Source organism: Carettochelys insculpta, chromosome 12 (assembly GCF_033958435.1).
Source record: "Carettochelys insculpta isolate YL-2023 chromosome 12, ASM3395843v1, whole genome shotgun sequence".
NCBI lineage: Eukaryota > Metazoa > Chordata > Testudines > Carettochelyidae > Carettochelys > Carettochelys insculpta.
Window position 1 is genome coordinate 38,537,612 of NC_134148.1, and position 21,676 is coordinate 38,559,287.

The window sequence follows — 21,676 nt, forward strand, 5'->3', positions numbered from 1 at the left end:
GTTGGTAGTTGTGCCTATTCTAGGATTTTTTTGTTATTTAGTCTTATCAATCCATTTTACTTTGCATCTTTTGTGCAGACACACACATTTAAATCTGTTTGATTTGCTTTGGACAGATGTCGTATTTTTCTAGGACTGCACTCCGTAGAGGAGGACACTTAGGAAGTTACTTCTAAAGTTCTTAATTTTGGTGGTTTTGCTAAATGCATTGGACTTCCCTTTTCTTGCTGTACTTATTCTGGATTTTACATCAATCACATACTAGCACCATGAATGACAATATCCAGATAAGTAAATTTATTAATGGTTTACAAGGCTTCGCCTTTCAAGTAGATGAAATAATTTGATAAATTAATTTTCATAACTTCTATCTTTGTGTTTTCATAAGAAGATCTCTTTGCATGGTATAATTTGCAAGATCATCTGCCCTCTTTCTGCATATTTTCAACATATTTACAAGACAGATGTCACCTGTAAGATCAAAAATGTCCAAGCTCACCATCTATCCATACAATGCCTTATTCCATACTGTCCTATAAAAAAGTCCATAGAGAGTCCATACGAGAGTGGGGGAAAAGATACAATCTTTTCTGACACCACAGTTAAAATTAACGTTCCATAAGTTCCACATTTATTGTTTCTGCACACTGAGCTTAGTCATATGCATTTTTAATCATTTGAATGCTTTTGCTGCAGACTCCATAGATTTATAATTTCTGCTATCATGATTCTCTGTCTACGCAATCAAATGCTGTTTTAACTAGCAGCTGCCATTTATTGTGTTGCTTTAAGATATTTCTTAGGATGAAGATCTGATCTCTACAAATGAATTTGGGTAAAGGACCAGTTTGTTGGTCTCCAAGTTTTCTCCCTGTAGCATAAGTTAAGGCCTGATCTACACTAAGAGGTAAAACTGATTTTAGATATGCAAATCCAACTACGAGAATTTCATGGTTGGAGTTGACTTATCTAAAATTGATTTCTGCCACTGTCCACCCATCAGGAGGTCAACAGGAGAAATTCTCCCATTGACTTCTCTTACTCCTCACAACTGCCATGAATACCCTGGTCAATGACAGCACCATGACAGTTCGATTTAGCACGTCCCCACTAGCTGCATTAAATCGAACCCAGAAAGATGAGCTACCCTAAGTCTATTGAGGATAACTGCACAAAGGATTTTCCATGGAACTGGAAGAACCATAATCCCACACCAGTTGCTATAGTCCCTCAGATCTTCTTTTTGGGGAGTTACATTTCATCTATTCCATTCCTCCGGAGTGTATTTATAAAGTTTAAAAAAATCAGCTCTCATCCCAAATTGAAGTGGCATAGTGGAATTTTCATGCTGTCCTCTCTGTGTGCCTTAAGCAGTTCTGCTGTGATTTGAACTTTACCTGCAAAAATGAGGAGAAGTCCTGTGGCACCTTATAGACTAACAGATGTTTTGGAGCATAAGCTTTCATGGGCAGAGCCCCACTTTCTGTTATTTCTGGTGCAGTTTGTAGAAATGTTCTGCCATCTTTTATTTGGCTCCTTTGAAGAAGTAATGGTTTTCCCTTGTGTCTTCCCTGATGTGGCTAAAATCTGCTGCCAATTGTTTGGACAGTTTGATAGTGTTCTCACTTTCATTGCTGTCTTTTCTGTTTCCCCTGCGTATTGACACACATTCCTTTATCATTCCAGGCTGCTTTTTTTTTAAACAGTTTTCTTATTATATCACTATTCCTCTTTTCATTATTTACCTTCCTTTGTCCCTAAAACGCTAGATTTAGCTTTGCCTGTTTTCTTTCTGCAATGACCTGCCATGCAGTATTGCTAATCAGCTGTTTTCCTGCTTTTGCTAAATCTAAAGATAGTCTCTGCTGTGTTAGTATATGATTTGTTGATTGTGTCCCATGCCTTTTTTCTGTGTCATAAGAGTCTTTCCATCATATTTGAAAGTCTGTTTGAAAGTTGAAATTCAATATCATTCCTTACTTGTTCACCCTCAATTTAAAGATGCTATGTTTTTTGTTTTTGTTTTGTTTTGGGATTTGCTTTACTGGTACTTTCCTCAATTTTATTGTCAGTGTGATCACTGTCTCTGTCTGCCTTCTGCATACTTGGATGTCTTGAGGTAATGATCAGAACTTTATTTATACACAAAAATGATCTATTTGATCTATTTGTCATCAAGTGAGAGCCAATTTGTTTTATGGTGGTCTCTGAGGAAAGTGTGTCGCTCTAGCAGTAAGGTAGTTCAGGTCATATCATTCAGGGAGCTGTTCACTGTTGTTATGTGAGCCCGTTTCACCCATTGTCTGTGATGTCATGATTGTCTCTCACCACCACACTATTAATATCATCCATAACAATGATGATGCAAAGCTGCAGAAAGTTATATAAAATATCCTTATCATCCTCATTGTATTCAATTATTGGAGTGTGGCATTAAATTATGTTTATTTTCATATAGCATGTATGAAATCTTGCTGGGAGCATTTTGTCATTTACTGATTGCCAGGCTGTTTGTACAGCATTGTTCCAGAACAATGCAGCTTCTTCTGTCCCTCTGTCTGGGGTCCTTAAGTAAATCTTAGCTTTATTGTTGCCTGTGATGACAGCCTACATTGTCTCATCTGCCCACAGTAGTCAGTGGCAGCTCCCACTGCTTCCTAATTCCCCTCTGTGTGGAGAATTAATTGCATAAATTAACAAGATTCTCTACTTACACTAAACTCTTGTTGAGTTACCCGTGTGTCTGCTTTGGTGAGAGTACAGAAAACTAACTTGTCAATGCTTGTGCTCCTTGTGTGCAAGCCATGTGGGTGGAGTGGGTGTGGATATCATTGCCTGGATTGTGATGCATCTCAGAGAAGCATCTGCCCAACCAGAAGGGACTATATGCAGCTATACCAAGAAAGAAACACTAAGGCTATGTCTACACTAGCCCCAAACTTTGAAATGGCCATGTAAATGGCCATTTCGAAGTTTACTAATGACGTGCTGAAATGCATATTCAGCGCCTCATTAGCATGCAGGCGGCTGCGGCACTTCAAAATTGACACGTCTCGCCACCCTGCGCCTCGTCCCTACGGGGCTCCTTTTCAAAAGGACCCCGCCTACTTCGAAGTCCCCTTATTCCCATCTGCTCATAGGAATAAGGGGACTTTGAAGTAGGCGAGGTCCTTTTGAAAAGGAGCCCCGTCGGGGCGAGCCGCGTCAATTTTGAAGTGCCGCGGCCACCCCCATGCTAATGAGGCGCTGAATATGTATTTCAGCGCTTCATTAGTAAACTTCGAAATGACCATTTACGTGGCCATTTCGAAGTTTGGGGCTAGTGTAGACACGGCCTGAATGTTCTTCTTGACACATGCCCATCAGTCACCATGGAGATATTCCATCTGCCTCAATGGTACACAGGTAGAATACTGCTGGGGATTTGCACCACCACACAAATGCAAAATCCAACAGGGCAAGTCTTGTAAAAGCTATAATCTGGCCCTGGAGTCTTCTCTACCACTGTTTCTGTTGGTGGTCACTTGCTGTACACATGTTGCTTCATGGTCGCTAATTCAGTTACATAATGGCTTCAGCGAAACATTAAGTCCAAGAGCTATTTATCTAGAACAGTGGTTCTCAATCCACAGACCACTTGCAGGCCAGTTAGCACACAGCTGCAGACTATATGACACTCTTGGGGCCATGCAGGTAGTATCTATATTGTTTGTATAAAGCCCACATAACAGAGAGAGCTGCACATGCAGCCGACATTAGTAAATAAGTTGAGAACCACTGGTCTAGAACCTTTGATGTAGTTGTTTTCTTTCCTTATAGCATTTCATTTTCTCTCATATTATTTCAGGTCCCTTTCTGGATTTTCCAGAATTCCTGAGTGACTCTCTGGAAGTCCTTTATCTAAATGACAATCAGCTAGACACCATCCCACCATCCATTTGCCTTCTGAAAGGTCTGACAGAACTTTATCTAGGGAAGTAAGTATATACGATGAAAAGCTACATTATGATTCTGCTGCTTTGATGGCCAACCTTCTCTCCTAGGCTACATCTACATTACTGGCTGAAGGTCTAGTTCCCAGCTTGGGTAGATAGACTCATGCTAGCTCTCACTGAGCTAGCACAGTAAAAATAGTAGTGTAGCCATAGTAACATGGGCAGAAGCAAGCAGGAGCACAGGTTAGCTGCCCCCTGCAACCCTGTAGATACTTTCTCTGCCTTGCCATTGCCCGTGTTACTGTAAATAGGCTATTTTTAATGTACTAGTTTGAGAGCTGTTTCTGCTTTAGTGCTATTTCCAAATGTAGTTGTAGCCATAGAGTCAAACCACAGGAAATGAGCACATTTGAAGTCAGAGGGAGTTGAAGGCACTCAGCACCTCATAGGATTGGGTCCATAGATGTGTATAATTAAGGCAGGGGTTTTAATCTTTTAGCTCTAGAGTAAGAAAGGTGGTTCTAATGGGCTGAGCACAGAACAGGACATGCTGTGCTTGAAAGCTAATCTTGACTCTGTGCTGTAGCGATGTACTTACAAAGCCCAGTTGTTGGTGGATTATTTGTTTTCTGACAGTAATCCTGGTATCCGAGAACTCCCTCCTCAACTTGGACAGCTGGCTAATCTTTGGCAGCTGGATATCGAGGAACTAAATATAAGCAATGTTCCTGCAGAGATCAGAAAAGAGGGTGAGTCTGTATTCTACCCATAGTTTAATAACTTTATCTCTTTGAAAAGGTAATAGGAATCACTTTTTTTAAATCATCTTGAATAGAAAAGAACTAGAATCAGAGAACACTAGAATTGGAAGGGACCTCAAGAGGTCATGAAGTCCAGTCCCCTGCCCTCACAGCACCATCTATAGATAGATAATTAGATATAACTGCATAAGGAATTGCATAGGGAACTACCCACGCAGTGCAAAGTCAGCCCTAGGACACGAGAACTGAGGAGCTCAGCCACTCCCTTAGTCTTAGATCAGTGTTTCTTAAACTTTTTGAGACCACGTAATACCAAACAGTAATATTTTATGCGGTACACCTATGCAAATTTTCTTCAAAAAAACACCAACATATGCAGCAAGACCGAAAAAATGAACTAATTTAATCAGGTATCATAGCAATGAAGAAGTAACATTGCATCTGGTTTTAAGAATAAACAGTAGTGGCATTTTCACTCATTTTTGGCTTTTTTAAAAGGAATTAAACTTACTCTGTTTACTTATATCAGTGGAAGTAATAAATTCAGTAAATCATCACACGCCACACACATATGTTGGCTGACATCAAGAAGCGGAATGACAGTGTAGCCGCCACGCTGGCATAGCACATGTGCCACACGTTGTTACTAGTTACTACACCGCCCTATAGGTAGGAGAAGATTAAAGGAGCGGGGAGGCTGGTACAATGTTGCTGTGTTGCCAGACTACTACCGCTCTCATGAGGTGTAGAAATAAAAGCATGTTTCAGTATTTTCCATAACTGTTATCACTTTAAAATGGTTATTTACTGTAAAACTTTGAATTATTTTTCCAAATGCTCACAACACACCTGCGAGTTGTTCACAGAACACCAGTGTTCCGTGGAACATAGTTTAAGAAACACTGTCTTAAGTGTTACCACAAGTTCACAAGTATCGGAGGGGTAGCCGTGTTAGTCTGGATCTGTAACAGCAACGAAGGGTCCTGGGGCACCTTATAGACTAACAGAAAAGTTTTGAGCATGAGCTTTCGTGAGCACAGACTCACTTCATGATGAAGTGAGTCTGTGCTCACGAAAGCTCATGCTCAAAACTTTTCTGTTAGTCTATAAGGTGCCCCAGGACCCTTTGTTGCTGTCACAAGTTCACAGTGTCTTCTGGTCTCTCCAATGGAAAATGGTGGGGAACCTGGGGATGGTCCTAGTCTCTCTGATGGAAGGGGCAGGGAGGTGGGAAGAGATGTGGGCTGGTTTCAGCCTCTTCAGTGGCAGGCTAGAAGGGGAATGACCTCAACCTGCATCTTCCTCATCTTGGGCCAGTCCTTGGAGATGGGGAAGAAGCAGCAATGGAATCTGTCAGTTGCTGTTACGGCCTGAAAAAAGGCCGGGGAGGGGGAATGACATCTCTTCTTGGAGTTTCAGTTCCCAAGACACCTTGTATCAGGCTCCGTTTCCCAGAATCCTGTACACCATCTCCTCATGCTGCCTCCTATACCTCTTCTAGTCCTAGGGCTAAACCTTAGGAAATTTCTGGTTGTGCCCCTTTTCAATTCTCAGTGTTAAACACCAAGTATTGGTTCAGTTTAAGGTAGATTTTTATGATCTGTAAGTGCAATGTTTTGTTGTCAGTGAGTTATGCCAGAGGACTTTTATGGCAGATTTTACATGATCGCAAATAGTTCATAATATTTTGACTACCCTCTACAGTATTTTAATAGTACCCCCAAATACTGCAGAGTAGCATTAAAGTAAGCCATAATGTTTTGAACCAATTACAATAGCGTAGTATTTAATTTAAAAAATCCTATAGAAATGAAGTTATAAGAAATTATTTCTTCTAAAAAATGCCGTGGTCTAAATCCAGTTTTAATTGGCAACATGAAAACAGACTTAGCCAATGCTGCATTAGTGTTTTGTGTTTCCTTTGAGCTTCTGAAGAGAGAAAACTTAATTATTCCTTCTCTGCAGACTGACTCATTGTTGATTCTTGTTGTATTGACCTTTTGGTGGGATCACATCTGTCCACTAAAAAGTTCCTTTCCTTTTGTTTATACTCTGAGCCCTGTCAATCAAGAGACACCACAGTGAAAATACTTATTTCTATTGTTGCCCTAGATTTTACATAGCCCTGCTGCACATTTTCAGATTGCTAACCACAGGAGAATGTGTCCACCCTTTCTTCCAACAGGCCCCAAAACAATATTAGCATACTTGCGGGCACAGCTGCGCAAAGCCGAGAAATGCAAGTTGATGAAGATGATTATTGTCGGTCCTCCACGGCAGGGAAAGTCAACACTGATAGAGATCTTGCAGACAGGGAAGGCACCACAAATGATGCACAGTGACGCCACCATACGGACAACAAAATGGGAGCTTCAGAGACCAGCTGGACTCAAAGCAAAGGTGAATAACGGTCTGAGATACTTTGTTATGTAGAATGGTTTGGTGCATGAAGGAACTCCAGAGGGTCCTGTAGTCCATCCTTTAAACAGTACAGGACTAACTTCACAATCCCTAAGTCAGACCTAGTGGATGGTAAATTACTCTTGAGACACACTACCCCCTTTTGGCACCTTGCTTGTGTGTTCTTTTGTCTGCATCGGGGTCAGCAACCCCCGGCACGGGTGCCAACAGTGGCATGCAAGCTGATTTTCATTGTCATGTGAGGTAGAAGCTCAACCCCGACCCCCCACGCACCCACCCATGCAGCTGGGAGCTTGTTCAAAGTCAGGCCACCTCTGGATTAACAAAAGACCAGCTAATGCTACCAACCACCACCTAAACGGTAAAGCTTTGTGTCTTAATTCATTTATTAATGAAGATGTTGTAAGTAGGGCTACTAGTGACTCTAAAAAGTATCACCAGTGCTCAGACTGTACACAGAGTCAAAAGTCAAATTTTGGCACTCCGCCTTGGAAGGGTTGCTGACCCTGGTCCACATTCTTACCCTGTAGTTAGTGTTTTTCTTAGTACCACCTAAGACTCCCTTCTGGTTTGGTCTTTGCTTTGTGTTCTCTGCCTTCTTTAAAGCATCCCTTAAGCATTTCTTTAACCTTCTTAACAGCAATCCCAGAGGTGCTGTGGCTATGAATTGCCAGGGCTAGAGGTGCAGGGGCTCAGTCCTGTTAAGCCCTGGCACAAATTAAGCAATGTCTTTGTTTATCACTAGTCATTTCTCAAATCCTCCCTTTCTGTTAAACATGCCCATTTCTGACCAGCTTTCATTGTTGCACTCTGGGCTTGGGCTTTTAACTCCTCTTGAAATCAAGTTCATCTAGAGAGTTAATCAGCTAACTGGTTTTGATTAAAATGGACATTAGGAACCTAGCTCACCTATGCATTAGGTGCTTGTCTTAGGTAGCCAGATGCCTTTGAGAATCTGGCTCCAGGACCTAGTTGAAATGAATGGCCCTGTTTGCCAGGTGCCAAGTGGAAAATGAGGATTTGGAAGAGAAATGAGTCATCATGGACACAAGAAGCCGCTTTCTTAACTAATGCATTGACAAGAATTATGCTTTTGAGTTAGGAGAGCATGGTGACTCTGTTGGCATATAAGCAGTAGCTGTAGCACCACTTTCAGGACTACAGAAGAACAGCTGTTTTCAAACATTCAGCTGACTAAGAGCTTTTTTCTGTAAACTGTTTGTTTCAAGATACTGAGCCCTCCCCGTTTTTGGCAGACCTTTTACCATTTTTCAGAATGATGCTTACCATGTGCTTACCATATGAAAGATTAAATCAGGCTCTGCTAGCAAGCTCCAGTGGAGAAAAAGGACAGTTTTAAAAAAATATTTCCAGTGGACTGCAGATGCCGTAAAACATTTTTTAATTGGTGAAAAGGGAAAGACATTTCTGCCAGTCCTTGTGATAAATAGTTTAATTGAGATGAGACCTGTAGGAGCTTATAGTAACATAACAGAATTTTCTGTACAATCCTGTGGAGTTTAACAGAGAATGATATTTTTGGACTATTTGAACTAACCTGTAGAATTGTAAAGCAAGGATGAATTCTATAAGGTTGTTCAAATGCAGACAAATGTAAATGTTTTCCACTTGGTTCTATGAGACTTTTTCTCAAGTTCAGAGTGTTTCTTTTCCATTCTTTCTAAGGTGGGTGTAGAGAGTCAGAGCTCAGTGAAAGAACATGGTGATATTTGTATGTGGAACAGAGCTCTCTGGAGATACAAACTTTTCAAGCATTAGCATCCACAGAGCACTATTCAATTGACCAAAACACATCACTGACCTAAAAATCAAGTTCAAAGTCTTGGGGATTTAAAGTGGAATTTAAAATCTGACAAGATTATTGAATGATCTGCAAGGGACCGGAATACTGTAACAATGACCAAAGGGTCAGGTTCTGACCTCGCTTATAATGGTGCTGTTCTGTTATCACTCCTCATTTACACCAACATGAATTCACTGTCAGGCACTGTGTAGCCATAAGACTCTGCCCTTACTAGCACTGAATTCTGCTACAGAACAGTAGAAATGAGCCTACTCCTTTAGTTTTGTTCTGGGGTGCAGGGACACAGGCCAGGGACTGATCTCAGCCTCTCCACCCAGAAGTTGGAGGGGCCTGGGCATCCTGGCTTCCATCTTGGCGGGGGATGGGAACAGGCAGGCACAAGGCCACGGGGTGTGTGGTCTCACTGTGCTCTCCTCCTTCCATGTGCACACTTTTAAGAAGACTGCTTTCCCTGGCATGTGCGGGTAAATGTACAAAAGATACTATGATATTTCACTGAAGGGGATTCATAAGGTCCCTAAATAGAGTCCAAACTGCAGGGGGAAGAGTCATATCCAGTGCTTTAAATCTTCCTATCAAATTCACAGGGGCTTTAGGGTGATCTTTTGGCCCAACTCTTATATTACACTGAACATGGTGGTCTGTCCCACAAAAGCTCACCTAATAAACCATTTTGCTAGTCTTTAAAGTGCTACTTGACTGCTTTTTGTTTTGACAGTGTATAGACTAGCGCGGCTTCCTCTTTGTTACTACTGAACATGGAGTCAGGGTTTCTAATGATATCCAGCAGGTGTTAATCAGTGGCATGAGAAGTTTTGCAAACCAAAATATCTAGACAGAACCTGCCCTTGTGAAAGGTAAACTCAGCCTTGATTGCAATCTGGCTTAAGGGTACAACTCCATTTTGAGCTGGAGATGTGAATTCCCGCTCCAGGAGACATACCTATGCTAGCTCTGACCAAGCTAGTATGCTAAAACCCAGAAGTGTAATGACAGTGGTAGGGAGGACTTGTCATCCAAGTATGTGCCTACTGTCTCAGATAGGATTGTATTTGATACAGCTAGATGCTTCTCCTGTTCATGCTGCTGAAACTGGTCTGTTACTAGTGCAGTAGTTCCACCAGGGCTTACATGGTCAGCTGAGGTGTAGATATACATTCTGTGAAGCAAAAGAGGTTTCTGCAGGGGGCTTCCCTCTGCTGCAGCTCTCTGACGCAGTTTTGGCTCAGTAGGTATAGCAAGCCTATTAAATGTGCCACAATCAAGGATGGAAATAGTTCTTATTTTTGAACCAGTGAATTATATGATTCAGAATCAGTCTTTTGTTTGTGCTGGAGCATTAGCTGGAGATTTATCAGTTGTCAGTGGTGCCACTACTATCTTAGCAGCAGGTGATTAATTCTTGTTTCCTGTGTGGAATTGGCAGCCACATTTAATAATTGCTTGTTGATTTGATTTTCCTTCAGGCTCAGTTGCAACATCACTGCAGTTTTGGTGTCATATGTCATGCAGACACATAAGTTTCTGTTTAGACTTCAACTGTTATCACCCCATGACTTACTGTACCTATTTTATCTGACCACTTTTATTTTCTAAGTAGATTGATTCAGTGGAATTCAGTGTCTGGGATATTGGAGGCCCAGCAAGTATGTCTACAGTCAATCAGTGTTTCTTCACAGACAAAGCATTGTATGTAGTTGTATGGAACTTGGCCCTAGGGGAAGAAGCTGTTGCAAACCTTCAGTTCTGGTTGCTGAACATTGAGGTAAGAAGTCACTTTGGGTTGTGGGATTTTTTTAATAGTAATTCTGCCCAGCAGTTGGTATGTTTTAGGTTTGTTTAGAACCTCTCTTATAATCTTTGCTACTTGTAAATTTCCATTGTACCATAGCCAGGTCACTACAATTAGGCTACATCTACACTGAAACAAAACTGTGCAGCTTGTCCAGATGGGGTCCTTTTCAAAAGGACCCTGGCAACTTTGAAATCCTATCTGCTGATAGGAATAAAGGGATTTTGAAGTTGGCAGGGTCCTTTTGAAAATGACCCCTGTCTGGACGAGCCACACAGCAGCGAAATGTGGCAATGTTGAAGAGCCGGAGCCAGCAGCATGCTAATGAGGCACTGAATATGCATTTCAGTGCCTCATTAGTAATCTTCGAAATGGCCATTAGTATGGCCATTTCAAAGTTTTGTTTCAGTGTAGGCATGGCCTTAGTGGTTTAAATGCAATATGTATGCTCATCACAGACTGAAACAAAAGCTGACTTGTAAATTCAAAAATTTGCAAATTTCTGTCATGTGCTAGTTACTTAAACTTACTCTATTCTTCTGATCCAGTGATGTTATGTTTTAACATTTTAAATTCAGATTTGTAGGTCTTCAGTGCTCTCTGTGGCTGAATTCCATTCTGACTCTTGAAGATGGGACACACTGCAGACATAAGATTCAGTGTTCAGCAGTGTTTGCATCTATACTAGAGCAGAAAGTTGACTTGCAGTATGCAACTCCAGCTATGCGAATAATGTAGCTGAAGTCAACATACCTTAAATCAAAGCGACTGCAAGGTCTATACTGCCAAGGCAGTGTGGGGGGAGGTAAGGGAAGGGGGAAGGAGTGGACAGAAGAAACTCTCCTGTCAGCTTTACTTACTCTTCTCATCCAGGGTAGAGTAACAAGGTAAAAAGGAGAGAAGTCTGTGGTCGATTTGGTAGGTCTTCACTAGACCTGCTAAATTATCGCCAATGGATCGATCTCAGAGTGTCAACCCCTCAATAGAGTAGATGTAGCCCAAGTTAGCACTATTAACAGAGAGTGTGGTTACACTGCAGCCATGGGATATGACTGTAGCTTGTGCAGACATACCCAGGCTAGCTTTAATTGAACTAATTCCAGTACCAGAGCAGTTGTAGCATTCACATAGTTAACCAGAGTTCCAGGGGACTTATAAAGCCTGTTCTGAAGAGCGTACTTGTTGCAGCTTCACTGATCTGGTACCTGAGCTAGTTAGACTGAAGGCAGCCCTAATCTTTCTGACTAACAACAGATTCCCATAATTGTGGTGTGGATATATCCTGAGAAAGGGGCGAGCAACACAAGTTCTGAATCTGAAGTTCAAAGTTGTTTGGATCCAGGGGTTAGGTTCAGACTCTTTTACACTTACATCTAAGTGATCCAACTGAATGTGATGAAATGTATTCTTTGACATCTGATCACTTGTTAGTTCTGTATGTTACATAGTCTGGGTGCAAATCAGGGTCCGTGTATTTTTCTTTCAGGCCAAAGCCCCAAATTCTGTTGTGTTAGTGGTAGGAACCCATCTTGACCTTATCGAAACTAAATTTCGCGTAGAGAGGATAGCAACTCTGAGAGCATATGTCCTGGCTCTTTGTCGTTCTCCTTCTGGATCCAGAGCAACTGGTTTTCCAGATATCACACTCAAGCACTTACAGTAAGTATGATATCCCTTAGATGACTGTGTCTTTATGGCCCCTAAACGTAAGCTGCTTTTGTTATTTTTTTGTGTGCTTGGCAACACAATAGATCTAAAAACTCATTAGCTTTGTACTTCATGTGTATTTTGGATTTCTCTCTATAATTAGAGAGAGAACTACAGCATGCTACAGAGGTCTGAACGTGGGTCTGAGAGCTGGTACTCCTGAGTTCTAATCGTAGCTGTGATCTTGGGCAAATCACTCACGCTCCCCTCGTTGCACCTGATTTTCCCTCTAAGTAAAACAGATAAAGTTTATTAACTCACTCATAGTGGAGTTGTGTCCATTAAGTGATCAGTGTTGCAAACGCTTTGAAGATAAAGATGTCTTTTGCTGTATAAGAGCTAAGCATTATTACTGCCAATTAGCACTGTGTTGATGGGATTTGTAACGCTGCATTTGCAAAATACATGTTATAACTTTACATTCCTGTTGGTTGCATTCCCTGGTCATTGAATAAGATGCTGTTCTGCTAGGTCGGGTGGGAGGGTCGGGGCAGTAAGCAGCTCATGGGCTGGCTTGGTTCATTAGGATTAGCCTGTGGCGGGCCAGTGGATGCTTTATTTACCTGTGCATTGACAGGTACAGTTGATTGCAGCTCCCATTGGTCACAGTTCACCATTCCCAGCCAGTGAGAGCTGTGGGAAGCAGTGACCCAACCTGCACCACTTGCCCCAGCTCCCATTGACCAAGAACAGCAAATCGCAGCCAGCAGAAGCTTCGAGCAGCTCTCCCTGCGGATGCTCAAGTAAATAAAGTGTTCAGCGTCCTGCTGAGGCTAACCCTGGTCAACTGCATCCACTTGTTGCCTGCCCTGTGCTAGGTGCTGAACAAACCCAGAATAGAAAGTCAGACCCCATCCCAAAGGTCATCCACTCTACATATGGGTTTTTTGTCTGTCTGTTTGTTTTTTGTTTAGAAAGTCTGAAACTGCTTACTATATAATTAGGTCACGGAGTCCAACTCAGCTGTCTCACGTCTGCCTGGTGTGAGAGTGCACTCTGGGAACTTAGAATCCTTGGGCTGGAAAATTCAATAGATGATTTAGGTTTCTCAGCATCCAAACAGCATGCTGGGACAGCAGCAACCTATCAGGCTGTCCTGACCCCCTAATAGCTGTAATTCCATGTGTTTCTGGTGGGAACAGTTGACTAGGCCCAGTAGCTGATGTTAAATTCCTGCATCTGGGAAAGGGCTATGCTGCTGCTCTAGCCTTTCACACTCTGCACCCATTGTCAGTATGAAGCTTTCTGCTGCCATCTGTGAAACGGACGCTGTCCTGAGCTTCCCAGACACCTGTATCACCTCACCAAAATCAGATAAACCACCTGATGCTTGGTATATGACGGAAATTCCACCCTGGCAGAGTACTCGCACTCACAGTCCATGTGAAACAGGCATTGTTTTTCCTAGCGGCACTAAAATTAAACCTGCTTGTGAGTCCAGCTTTCATCTGGGCTGACACAGCACAGAGTGCTGGCTTCAATCGCAGTGTATCATTGAATGTAAGGGTACTGCGCATTACCATGGTACCATCATTTCCCACTCGTTTCAGCCACCACAAAGCAGCCGTCTCTCTAACAGGATCCCTTCACCCTGACCCTGAACTCTAATTAATATTCTCGTTCAAACTCCCCAGTATGATTTACTTCTAGCTCCTGTCAGTCTCTGGAATCCAGTCCCACTTTCCTCATTCATTTCCTCTCAGCTGGAGAGACTGTGACCACTTCCTTCTCCGACCCTCACCCCTACCCCAAACTATTTCATTCATTCACCATCATTCACCTGGAGCTGGCAGAAACACAGTTCTGAGCACTGCTGGAGACAGCCAGAGTAGTTTCAGAAAGGCTTTGTGTGGGTGAAACAAAAGCACTCTTTTCTGCAATTCACTCAGCTCCTAGCTATATGAGTTACATACTTCCCCCATCTCCCTGCCCCCACCAGTCAATGGCCAAGGTTTAAAATACAGGATACGCCTTTCAAATGAGTCTCTATCCCTTCCCCCTTCCTTGCCATGTGTGGAATCAGTAAGAAAAAGTCTTTATGAGGAAGAAGCAGAAGAGGAGTTCTTCTGTACTGCAGACAAGGAGGTTGGGAATAGTATGCTATGGACACAGGTGTTTCCAAGCTGAGGGGGAGATGAGCAAGGCCATCTCATAGGGATACAGCATGAACTGGGTCCAGCCAGATGAATTTGGTGCAGGGTCCAGGCAGCAGGAAAGGCAGCTCGCGCCACCATTCTACTTCCTTGAACTTAAGGCTGGCAGAACCACTTGGACAAGAATGGAATTCTGTGGAATGCTGACGCCTCCTCCTGCTCCCTCCAACTACACCTGTTCATGCTTCTGGCCCATGTCAATGCAGGGAAGAAGGGTGTATGATAGAGAGCTAATTACATTGGCTTTATGCCTCCAGGGCATTTTCCCCAAGGGAGGGCAGTTGGTGCCCACGAACAGTGCACCATGGATAGAGCTGGGAAGGCCGGGGTCTGACGTTTCTTGATATATTTTCCCAAAGCCAAGGGCCCCTCTTGAGAGCACCCTGCCTGCATCACCCCTCTTTATTTGGGAACTGAAAATTAGAAATTCCAAAAAAAGGGTTAAGCAATGGTGACATTAAAGGTCTGTCTATACAGCAGATAAACTGCTGTAGCTGGACTGTGTTATCTGACTTGCACTTGAGCTGTAGGGATGTACAATTGCTATGTAGAAGTTAAGGTTTGGGCTGAAGCCCAGGCTCTGGGACACTCCTGTCTGTCAGGGTCACAGAGCACACACTCTGGCCTGAGCCCTGACATCTACACTGCAATTTTCCAACTCTGTAGCCTGAGCCCAAGTCAGCTGACATGCACCACCTGCAGATGTTTAACTGGAGTGTAGACAGACCCTAAAGGAACTATCACCACCTGTATTAATATCTCACAATCCTTCCCCCGATTTTCATTTACAGTGAACTATCATGTAAGACTCTAGAAGGTCTCGAGGGGCTCCGCCAGCTGATATTTCAATTCATTTGCAACATGAAGGATGTTGGCAGCTCTATTTGTTCACAGAAGCTTGCAGCAAGATTGGTGAGTGTTCATTTTTTCTAATGAGAATTGTAGCCAGCTCAGTTTATTTTATTGTTTTTCTTTTCAGGTAGCAAGAGGTTTTATGTTTGGTTTGGTTTTTTTAGTTATAGCTATACAAAATGTGTACGTCAGCAGCCTTAAAACAACAAAACAAGCAAACACACACATTGTAAGTTTTTTGATTTTGGAAAACAAACAAATTCATAAGCTTGCTTCCAACCACTTGCGCTGCCTCAGGCGCATCCTTGGAATATCATGGAAGGACAGAGTGACCAACACCGCCGTTCTCGAGCAAGCTGGAATCCCAACCATGCACACCCTCCTCAGGCAGCGGCGACTCCGCTGGCTTGGCCACGTCCACAGGATGAACGATGGAAGGATTCCAAAAGATATCCTGTATGGTGAGCTAGCCTCTGGCAAAAGACCTCCCGGACGCCCCCAGTTGCGTTACAAAGATGTCTGCAAGAGAGACCTCAGAGAGGTAGACATCGAGCTGGACAACTGCGAAGATCGAGCAGACAACCGCAGCAGATGGAGGCAGGGGTTACACAAGGGCCTTCAGAAGGGCAAGTTGAAGATCAGACAGCTAGCAGAGGAGAAGCGAGCGCACAGAAAGCACAATAAGGACTTGCCAGACACCCACTACATCTGCAAGAGATGCAGCAAGGACTGTCACTCTCGTGTGGGTCTTTATAGTCACAATAGACACTGTAAATGAAGTCCTCAATTGAAGCTTTAAAGGGCGCGATCCATAGTCTATGCAGATTGAAGGATGCCTACTACTACTTCCAAGAAGTGTCTTTAAACCCAACTGTTGAGCAGCATGATTGTTTTTTTTTTTTTTTAATTGGTTGTGCTCTTTTTCTTGTATGATTTACAGGTACCAAGAAGTTACCTTAGTCTCCAAGAAGCCATTGTAGCAGAACAACAGAAAAGAAGTCAAAATGATGATGTGCAGTATCTAACGGACAAACAGATTGAGCAAATAATAGAGCAAACCCCTGGAAATGATATCAAAGACTATGAGGACTTGCAAGCTGGTATGTCTAGGAAACATAGTAGTTGCTTGGAAGTTAGCATTGATTGGGATTTATAAATATAGTGAGAATGAAAGTAGATGCTCTTCAGACTCTGAGTCTATGCCAGTTTCTATTCAAGTGATTGGTAACAATCAAGGGTGGTAGAATTAGTATAATAGGAGGTGTCCAGGCCCTAAAAATCTAGTCACATTCCATCTACTGTCATTAAAAAGAGCATCCCTCTCCCAGGAACAGTCATTCTGCTGCCAGTTTAGAATACTCTGTATTGCAGTGGTTTTCGAATTATTTTTTTCTTGTGAGCCAGTTGAAGAAAAATTTTGATGTTGATGACCCAACATAATTATATCTTTTGACTAGAGTGCAGACTCTAGGGTGGAGCTGGGGGTGGGAAGTCTGGGATGTGGGAGAGTTCGGGAGGGATGCAGTCTCCATCTGAGGGTATGAGCTCTGGGGTAGGGCCAGGAATGATAGGTTTGGGGTGGAGATGGAGGTTCCAGGCTGGAGGGTGGGGCAGAGAGGTTCAGAATGTGGGAGGGGCTCAGGGCTTTGATAGTGAGGTGGGGTGCAAGGGGTGTGTGGACTCTGGGGTGGGGACAAGGATGAGGTGTTTACGGGTAAGGGAGGGAGCTGTGGGTTTGTGGGGTTCAGGGCTGGGGCAGGGGGTTTTAGTGCCCAAGGTTTGGGAGTGGTCTGACAATAAAGATGTATTTGCAGTTAGATTGGAGGAAATGAGATCTAGTTCTCTGTAGCCTCTGTATGTAAATGCTATTTACTGTTTTTGGCTACATGCTGGCGTATTTCTGGTCTTTTGCTTATCTGCATTAAGTGATCAAGGCTCTGAACTGTCACCTTGTGTGTGGTTTCATAACACTAGATCTTGCTGTTCTGTTGGGTTTGTTGTTGTTATTGTTGTTTTGTTTTGTTTTCCACAGCAATCAGTTTTCTTATAGAAACAGGAACTCTGCTGCATTTCCCAGACACCAGTCATGGACTGAGAAACCTCTATTTCCTTGATCCAGTCTGGTTATCAGAATGTCTTCAGAGAATATTTAATATTAAGAGCTCAAAGTCTGTTGCTAGGAATGGAGTGATCAAAGCAGAAGATTTCAGGTTGTTATTAGTTGGGACAGGGTTTACTGAACAAACAGAAGAACAGTATTTCCAGTTCCTGGCCAAGTTTGAAATTGCACTACCAGTAGCCAATAACAGGTATGTTGGCAATGAAAAAGGCTAAAATTTTGTCATGGTTCTTTTTAGTAAAAGTCTTGAACTAGTCATGAGCAATAAATTAAAGCTCACAAAAGCTGTGACCTATCCGTGACTTCAGCTATTGTGATTCTGTGGTTTACTCCACTGCTGTGGTTGCTTGGAGTTTCAGGGTTCCCCCATGTCATTGGAATAGCAACAGCCACACACAGTGGGCAGCATGTGTTTCTGTTGGTGGTACACAGCCATAAATGCCTCAGTGCAGGTAACAAAATTTATTCTGCCCATGAATGAAAAAAATAGAGGGAAAACTGCTCCTTATTCCCATGGAAGAATACCAGGTTCAGGTTGGATTCCAGTACTGGATGGCTTGATCAGATGTCTTTCTAGGACCAACTACAATTTGGGCTCATAGGACAAACTAAGCTATTCAGAGATAGTTGACTTGATCACTGAGCCTTCAGGTTCTGGGGCATCAGCAATGGGCTCATTAGCACATGTAGGATTATCAACAGATCCACATTTCATACTTCCAACTTCACATATGAGAATGATACATGTACAAAAATATGATATACAGATTCAGCAGATTACAACATTAAAATTGATATGTTACATGAGGAATTTTGTCTCAAACATCTTTGAGTTATACATATTCATATTAATAAACACATTTTCAGAAAGCATGGGGAAAGTCCTGTGACAACTTGATCAAAACAGGTATGTCTGCCTGAGCTGGAAATTACATCTTCTGCTCCCTTCTAGACAAGCTCAAAGCTCCACCAATGGCTGCCTTCCAGGAAATACAGATCATCTGATTAGAACAGATGATCCTTGCTACAGAGCAATGCAGAGAACCGTTAGGTTCTCACTAGTGTTATACTGATGACAAGTTGCTCCCCAGATGTTGGTGATCACGTCACCCATGAGAACAAGAGGTAAATATCTAATCTCCGGTTCAGTGAACACAAGGAAGCATATCTTAAGTGACATGGTTTATTTCTTACTATAAAGCTCATCACTAGATATACATTTATAGCCGCGTCTACACGTGCATGCTACTTCGAAGTAGCGGCGCCAACTTCGAAATAGCACCCGTCACGGCTACACGTGTTGGGCACTATTTCGAAGTTAACTTCGACGTTAGGCAGCGAGACGTCGAAGTCACTAATCCCATGAGGGGATGGGAATAGCGCCCTACTTCGACGTTGAACGTCGAAGTAGGAAACGTGTAGACGATCCGCGTCCCGCAACATCAAAATAGTGGGGTCCTCCATGGCGGCCATCAGCTGAGGGGTTGAGAGACGCTCTCTCTCCAGCCCCTGCGGGGCTCTATGGTCACCATGTGCAGCAGCCCTTAGCCCAGGGCTTCTGGCTGCTGCTGCTGCTGCTGCAGCTGGGAATCCATGCTGCATGCACAGGGTCTGCAACTAGTTGTTGGCTCTGTGGATCTTGTGCTGTTTAGTGCAAGTGTGTCTGGGAGGGGCCCTTTAAGGGAGCGGCTTGCTGTTGAGTCCGCCCTGTGACCCTGTCTGCAGCTGTGCCTGGCACCCTTATTTCGATGTGTGCTACTTTGGCGTGTAGACGTTCCCTCGCAGCGCCTATTTTGATGTGGTGCTGCCCAACGTCGACGTTGAATGTCGACGTTGCCAGCCCTGGAGGACGTGTAGACGCTATTCATCGAAATAGCTTATTTCGATGTAGCGTGCATGTGTAGACGTAGCCTATGTTGCATTAAGAATTTTACATGGGGATCATATTCACTTAAAGGTTACTAAATTCCTTTCTCCATTCCCTTCTCCTCACCACTATTTTTGTTTTTCTTTGTCATTTGTCTCTTGAATCAATAGTTATTGCCTTTACCATACAGCGTGGCATGACATTTCCTAGCTCTTCTGTTGTAGCCCCGTTTCATCATTCTGAACCCCTCAGGAATGCTGTTACAAGTGCTGTATTTTGAATGCTGTCCTTATGCCTGTCAGTTACCCAGGCCCAGTTGCCAGCAAATTTTCTCAAGCTTAACACAGACAAAGCAGCGAGGTTTATGCATAATTGCAAATACCTTCCTGATACCTTGTCACTATCTGCCATTTTTATCAAAGGCAATTACATTGTCCTTGGCTCAGCAATAAGAAAATGGATTATGATAGTATACTTTATCTGATCTACTTGGAGCCAGTTAAAGCCTCTTGGTTACAATACCCTTCTCACCACTGATGGAGAGTTACTACAGCCGATTGCATTAATTTTTGTGTTTGACAGACTGGAGGGGTTATTTGAGATTGGGCTCTTGCAATTATTGTCTAGATTGCCTGATAGGGCTTTCCACACCCTGCAATTGGCAGAGAAAGCAGCTGCCTATTTACACACCGAGACGGGTGGACGGGGTACATTTCACATATTTTTCAAGATTTGCATTGGCTGCTGCTCAAACATGGTGTTGCGTGTCCATCAGTATTATAAACCATTCTATGGTTTTGGTCCAGCAGGCCCCATTGGCTTTCTTTTTTCTTGCATTCCTGGACAGTTTTTTAGATATGCTGAGGCAAATTTATTGGCTGTCACGAGGTGTGTCCGCTAGTTTCATGGAACAAGAGCCTTTAGTTTGATATGCTCTGCATCTCAGGAATTCACTCTGCCTGGAATTCGCTCTGCCTAAGACGGATGTAGCTCAGCCTTGTCTTGGTAGTTAAATTAAGGCTGATGGCCTTACCTTTATGTTTTCAGTTTACAAATTGGAAATACTGAGGTTACTGTCTTAAATTCCAAAGATGTTTTGTAAGATGATTAATTTTGTCATCTGAAATGTTGTTATATATTATGTTTATGATATACAAAAATATATCCTTAAGGTAAGCATCACCAGCCTGGTTTTCTGAATTGATTATTTTAATACTTAACTTCACAGGAAAACTCTGGGTTTAACTATGAAAGAAGAATTGTGATCTATTTTGTTGTTTTCCCACATCTGCCTCTGACAGCCTGCTAGCTTGGTTGAGTCTCTTAGTCTTTGGCCTTAGTTACTTTGCCAGGGTGTAATACTGTAAGAATTTATGCTTCTGTTACTATATAAAAGTGTAATTTATTTATTTCTTAGCCCTGTACAGCCACATTTTTACAAGAATCTTCTAATATATGGAGATACACACTTCATAGAACTGGAAGGGACCTCAGAAGGTTGTTGAGTGCAGTCCCCTGCCTTCTTGGCAGGACCAAGCACTATCCTGCCCCTGCCCATTTGCCCTAGATCCCTAAATGGGCCCCTCAAGGATTGAGCTCACAACCGCGGGTTTAGCAGGCCAATACTGAAACCACTGAGCTATCCCTCTCCCATCTCAGGGAGCCCATCATTTTGTTCCCACATTCAAAAGAAGTTGCACAGTGTTCAAATGATAGAATTTAGATAACTGTTTATCAACTTGGTTGTGACCACAAATCAGATATTTTGGTGTCTAAATTTTGGTTTGATGACCAAATCTTGGCATTCACCTGCACAGTTTCACACAAACAGCTGACTGTAAGTACAGAAGTTGAGGCTGAGCGGAGAACCCTTTACAATGTATCTGTTACTATAGTTGTTGTAGTAATACATGTCTGATTTGAAATATATTATTAGTAAGTATCGAAAACAATAAACTCATTTTAAAGGATGTTACACACAATATGCTTCTTTGAGAGCCGGCACTAAAGTGATCATTGAAAACTGTACTTTACCTGACTAATAACTTGTGCAGGATTTTCTCTTTGGCTATGTCTACACTAGAGAGTTTTGTCGACAGAAGGGGCCTTCCGACAGAGTACTGTCAACAGAAGTACAGTGCAGACATTTCTGTTGGCAGAGAGGACTTCTGGTTGTTGGGCACCCCCTTTGCAGAGCTGCCATTCCACTTTCTGGCACCGGAGGGCAGTGCAGTCTGGTGGTTC

The 21,676-nt window shown here is 42.8% G+C and overlaps 1 protein-coding gene across 7 annotated transcripts in view; it reads left to right on the forward strand.

The window, feature by feature from the left end:
- The window catches only part of LRRK1 (leucine rich repeat kinase 1), a 132,298-nt gene that overhangs the window by 77,588 nt on the left and 33,034 nt on the right, over nucleotides 1–21,676 (forward strand). For all 7 annotated transcript variants that reach the window (XM_075006425.1, XM_075006424.1, XM_075006427.1 and 4 more), the window contains 8 exons: nucleotides 3,848–3,977; nucleotides 4,572–4,684; nucleotides 6,882–7,096; nucleotides 10,543–10,707; nucleotides 12,221–12,393; nucleotides 15,386–15,506; nucleotides 16,387–16,546; nucleotides 17,479–17,755. In XM_075006425.1, the coding sequence (XP_074862526.1) occupies nucleotides 3,848–3,977; nucleotides 4,572–4,684; nucleotides 6,882–7,096; nucleotides 10,543–10,707; nucleotides 12,221–12,393; nucleotides 15,386–15,506; nucleotides 16,387–16,546; nucleotides 17,479–17,755 (1,354 nt within the window). The remainder of the gene's footprint in view (nucleotides 1–3,847; nucleotides 3,978–4,571; nucleotides 4,685–6,881; nucleotides 7,097–10,542; nucleotides 10,708–12,220; nucleotides 12,394–15,385; nucleotides 15,507–16,386; nucleotides 16,547–17,478; nucleotides 17,756–21,676) is intronic.